At 43.8% G+C, this 5,276-nt stretch overlaps 1 protein-coding gene across 1 annotated transcript; it reads left to right on the top strand.

Annotated features, from left to right (window-relative positions):
* Nucleotides 1-1,802: 1,802 nt before the first annotated feature.
* LOC145067519 (uncharacterized) lies at nt 1,803-2,405 on the top strand. The gene is made up of 2 exons (XM_079014644.1): nt 1,803-2,031; nt 2,098-2,405. The coding sequence occupies exons 1-2, from the start codon at nt 1,803-1,805 to the stop codon at nt 2,403-2,405; spliced, it is 537 nt and encodes a 178-aa protein (XP_078870770.1).
* The last annotated feature ends 2,871 nt before the right edge of the window (nt 2,406-5,276 follow it).

A 5,276-nucleotide genomic window follows, 5' to 3' on the forward strand; every position in this document is an offset into this window, starting at 1 on the left:
TTTGGGTCTCCCTTGGTTATTCAATTCCTAACATTGTATAATATTAATATTCAGCATCGGAGGTTCCAGACTGTTAGGAGAGCAGCTTTTGTATTCAACAGTCAGAGGTGAGTCTCCTCACCATACCAATGGGTCGAAGGCACCAAGGTCGGCCCATTAATTGTTATGTATATGTTATTTGGACTATTTGATATGCAATGTGCTAGTTGTTTCTATGTATTGTTTATGGAAGACCTCGGGGGGGGGGGGGGTTCCCGAGGCACTTAGGTGTAAGACCTTGGAGGGTTTCCTTGGCTTCCTAGGTCAAAGACCTCGGGGGGTTCCCGAGGCACTTTGTTGTAAGACCTTGGAGGCTTTCCTTGGCTTCCTAGGTCAACGACCCCGGGGGGGTCCCAGGGCAATGGGCTAAGACCATGTGGGGGTTCCCATGGCACCCGGAGTAAGACCCTGTAGGGTTTTCAGGGCTTCCTTATGTGTTGTTTTGCATGGCTTCGAAAGTCTATTTGATCCTTTTTTTGTGTACAATTTGCATGCATAAAGGCAACCTGTCGGGACTGGTTTGATGGATGTGAGTAGAATAAATCTTAGGACGGCCTGAGATTTGATATATGCGGTAGTTTGTGGAATACGGTTTAGTTTTGGGACAATTTAGAGTTGTCAAGTAGGGCATTGGGGAAAGGTACATGTAGGTGTGGAAGGTAGTATTGGACCCGTACTATTGAAAGCACAGGACCTGTACCCAAACCAATGTTAGATCTGACGATTTCAAGGAGGACGGCGTGGGAAGATCCCTTATATGGAAATCCTGATCTCAGTAATTTATGGTATTTTAGTCCATCATGGTGGTGACACGATTTGGAGTAGGAGGATTAGGATCGGGGTCTGGATCCGGGGCGGGATCAGGAGTCACTACTGATGTCATCGATGAGAGGCTGCACGAACTCATTGTAGTTGAGGTTACCAGGGGCATCCTTGACATGACCCCAGTCATTTTCGGGACGGTCAAGGTGGGCATGATGGAGATTATAGATGAGAGACTCATATCTTTCAAGGTTGAGTTTGCAGCTGGTCAAATTGGGGACCGGACTCCCTCGTTTCGAGAGTTCAAGGCGTGTGGGGCGCCGGAGTTTTTTGGGGTCAGGGACCCCATTGTTAGCCGACGTTGTGTAGCGGATATTGAGAACATCCAACACATGAGTTCCTTCCCAGATATGGAAAAGGTTGGGTTTTCTTCATGTATGTTGAGGGATAGGGCCCGAGATTGGTGGGGCGAGGTTACTAGCTAGGTGGGGCCATCCGGGGTGGCAGAGATGACATGGGCCGAGTTTGTTCGGAGGTTTGATTTGGAGTTTGCACCACCTATTGAGGTGCAACGTCTAGTAAGGGAGTTTCATGAATTACAACAGACAACTGATACTGTGGCGGAGATCATTGCCAAATTTCGGGAACGAGCCCTGTTGATTCCGTAGTATGCTACTGATGAGGAGTTGAGGCGTACCCGATATCATTCCATGCTGAGGGGTGATATTCGGAAATTTGTGAGCTTTACAAGGTGCAAAACCCTGAATAAGATGGTGGAGAAGGCCAGGGAACAGGAGATGGAGTTGGACTTCCGCACGAAGCGGAAGCCTGAGCAGGCGCAGACAGCAGTAGGTCAGGCTAAAAAGCCAAAGACCTTGGATTCATCTAGTCGGGGCTAGCTGGGCCGGGGCCGGTGCGCCAAGTGCGGGACATCGCATGGAGGAGCTTGTATGGGACAGGCCACGACATGTTATACTTGTGGTCAGTCGGGCCACGTGAGCATGGACTACCCCAAGAATGGCTTGATATGTTTTCACTGCAACAAGACTGGCCACAAGCGGGCCAATTGTCCGAAGTTGCAGGGAGGGGGAGGAGCACTGGCGGCGCCCGCACCCGCCACACTGAGGATTACCAATGGCCTCCCTGCCAAGGCGGATGTTCCGGCGGTGAAAAGTCGTGCTTTTCAGTTGACCACCGAGGAGGCTTGGGAAACTCCAGTCGCTGTGGCTGGTACGTATCTATTATTCTCTTCTCATTATGATTTATACGACTTATGTGTATTCTATGTTTGTTTAGGGACCTTTTTGGTCAATGGTATGCCTACTCATGTCATGTTTGATTCGGGTGCTACTCGATCATTTGTGTCACTTGCGCTTAGCAAGATGTTTAGGGACGCGCCGAGAATCTTGGATTCCCCGCTCGAAGTAGAGATTGCAGATGACCGCACCGTCAGTGTTGTGAGGGTATATCAGGGTTATGTCCTGAACGTGTTAGGTGAAAGGTTCTGTGTTGATCTAGTTCTGATACCCTTGCGAGGGTCGAAAGTGATTGTTGGGATAGACTGGTTGGGGACCAATGGGGCCATGATTGATTGCAAGCGCTAGTTGGTCAGGGTTCGAACCCTAAGCGGGGTTGAGCTGGTTATTCATGGTGAGAGGGCCTCTCAGGGACCGACCCTCTGTTTGGCTGCAAGGGCTAGGAGGTTTTTGCAGCAGGGTTAGGAGGTTTTTGCAGCAGGGTTGCACGGGATTTCTGGCATACATCTCGGGTACGAGGGTAGAGACCGCGACGGATGTGGGTAGTGTTCCAGCTGTACAGGACTTTCGGGACATTTTCCCCCAAAGAGTTACCAGGAGTGCCTCCGGAGAGGCAGGTGGAGTTTCGTATTGACTTGGTGTCGAGAGAGGCTCCGATAGTAAAGGCATCATATCGGTTGGCACCACCGGAGATGCAGGAGTTATCCACTCAGCTTCATGAGCTGCTAGACCGAGGGTTCGTCCCTCCAAGCAGTTCCCCATGGGGGGCACCAATCCTTTTCGTGAAAAAGAAGGATGGATCGCAAAGGATGTGCATCGATTATAGGGAGCTAAAAAACTAACGATGAAGTACCGTTATCCATTGGCAAGCATCGATGATTTGTTTGATCAGCTTTAGGGTACGTCTTGGTTTTCCAAGATTGACCTCCAATCTGGGTATCATCAGATGTGGATTCAGGATGAGGATATACCGAAGACGGCTTTCATGACTCGGTATAGGAACTATGAGTTTGTGGTGATGCCGTTCGGGCTCACCAATGCCCCAGCAGCATTCATGGATATCCTGAACAGAGTGTGTAGACCGATGTTGGATCGGTCGGTGATTGTTTTTATCGATGATATTCAGGTCTACTCTAAGACCAAGGATCAGCACGAGCAGCATTTTGTTGGGTTTCGAGCATTCTAACACTCCTAAGTGTACATGCAACCCTAAATTCCTTGGATCTATGTTTTCTCTATTATACATGGAAATATGAACTTTCCAAGGTATTCATCCTAACTAGCATAATAACATTGATTCATATGAATATATGAAGTTAGAATTACATACCTCTTTGATGTAGAGTGTCTTCATGAAGCTTGAGTGCCTAGTGCCCCAAGTGTGACACCTCAAATGGTTCACACAACATCAAATACACTTGGAATAACTTGAGAGAACATACATACTTCAAGAAAATCGGCTAGCCCTTTTATCACACATAGTGACCGATTTTGTCATCAATAAGATGCTTATATAGTTAGTGACAATTAGGGTGAACCGTAATTGTCATGGCTTTCCATTTCCTTAGATCCATGGGTTCAAATATACCATGGAGCATCTTATGGGTTTTAGCCCAACTTGACAATCCATGAAGCATTAGCCCATTATACAATTATGGATGATTTACACAATCAACCCATATATTTAATTAGTCTTCTTTTGATCACTTAATTAATTCTAGATTAATTCTTGATCAATACTAATTAAATAATCTTATTAATATATTAGAACTTATAATATATTAATAAACCTTAAGTGTTATTTCTCTCATTTTAGTCTATCCAAATGCTCATGCAACCCAAATTGAACATGTCGGGTCGGCTCAAGTCTTACCAATTATATTTATGGACTTAGACATTAATCCAACAGTCTCCCACTTGGATAAGTCTAAAACTATTATTTCAAGTATGACTTCAAGAACCGACTGGCAATCATAGCTCTCACAAGCTTCTGTCGAACTCTGACCTTGGCGTTCATCTCTGACCTTTGTCAATGACTTGTCCATTTGATAAGGGATCATATATTACTCCATTTTAGATATCATACAGACTGAGACATGGATTATAATCATTCTCTCTGTCCATTTGTTGTTTTCCAATTTCCGATTTATGACGACTGACTAATTGAACAAATCAAATCAGTCCAGGCCCGGCCGAGCACTTACATTTGTCATCACCAAATCATCGAGGGGCCCACATATATCGCTTTTAACCCGAAGGTAAAAGGAATGGATAAACTTCGACTCCTATGGCTTGTTCTACTACTTGTTGAATCATACACAAAGACACGTTTTATAACATCGAATTACCAATGCGTTTTCGTGCAATCAATGTATAACCAACTCATAGTAACAACTCATATCTCTAGGTTTGAAGAATATAAGATATTATCGTCTCATGATCACTCGTGATAAAATCCATGAAGTGATTCAAATTAGCGTGGGTTGAATCCAATACTCAGAACTTATGAGCACTCATGAATGTTGTAGCACCTCTTGGCTATGTCCGATACATTGGACATCTACAAACCCAATTCATGATAGTCTTGCGTTAATACCTACTTCCAACGTATTATCGACTGTGGATGGTTTAAATAACTTAGTCATTCAGAACAATGACCTAGTTATTCTGGAAGTCAAAACATGCAAAGTGAAACACAATAATAATCGAATCCATTATGGTCTCAGAACTTATGAATATAAATAAAACACCTTTTATTTATCGCCATATGCTTACACATTATTCATTGTATACTGTTTCAAATTATCAACTTTATACTTGAATTAAAACACTAGTTGTCCCATGCTCAAAGCATGTACACTATGTTTTCTAAACACTAGTCATGCCACACACCAAGTATGCATACTATGTTTGTCTATGATCTTTACTTTGTGAAATAGATCAATTGAACATAACTCCAATGATTCTCATTTCACAGTCCCAAATCCTTACTGCAAATGCAAGAATTCCAAATTCCTGCCACTTACCAAAATCTGTTAGATTTTAAACTTATATGCACTGATCCTCTTGTAATGATTATGCTCAAAGTCACAAAGACTTGTCCACAAACATTACAGAGTATTCCAATGGAGATCAAATCCATGGAAACATCCTTCTTACGTTAAGTTTTTCTAATCTTACACATATTTAATAATTTCTAACTTTGAAACGTTTCCATAT

This window comes from Lactuca serriola, chromosome 8, assembly GCF_051521515.1.
Source record: "Lactuca serriola cultivar US96UC23 chromosome 8, Lser_US96UC23_V15, whole genome shotgun sequence".
NCBI classification, from domain to species: Eukaryota; Viridiplantae; Streptophyta; class Magnoliopsida; order Asterales; family Asteraceae; genus Lactuca; species Lactuca serriola.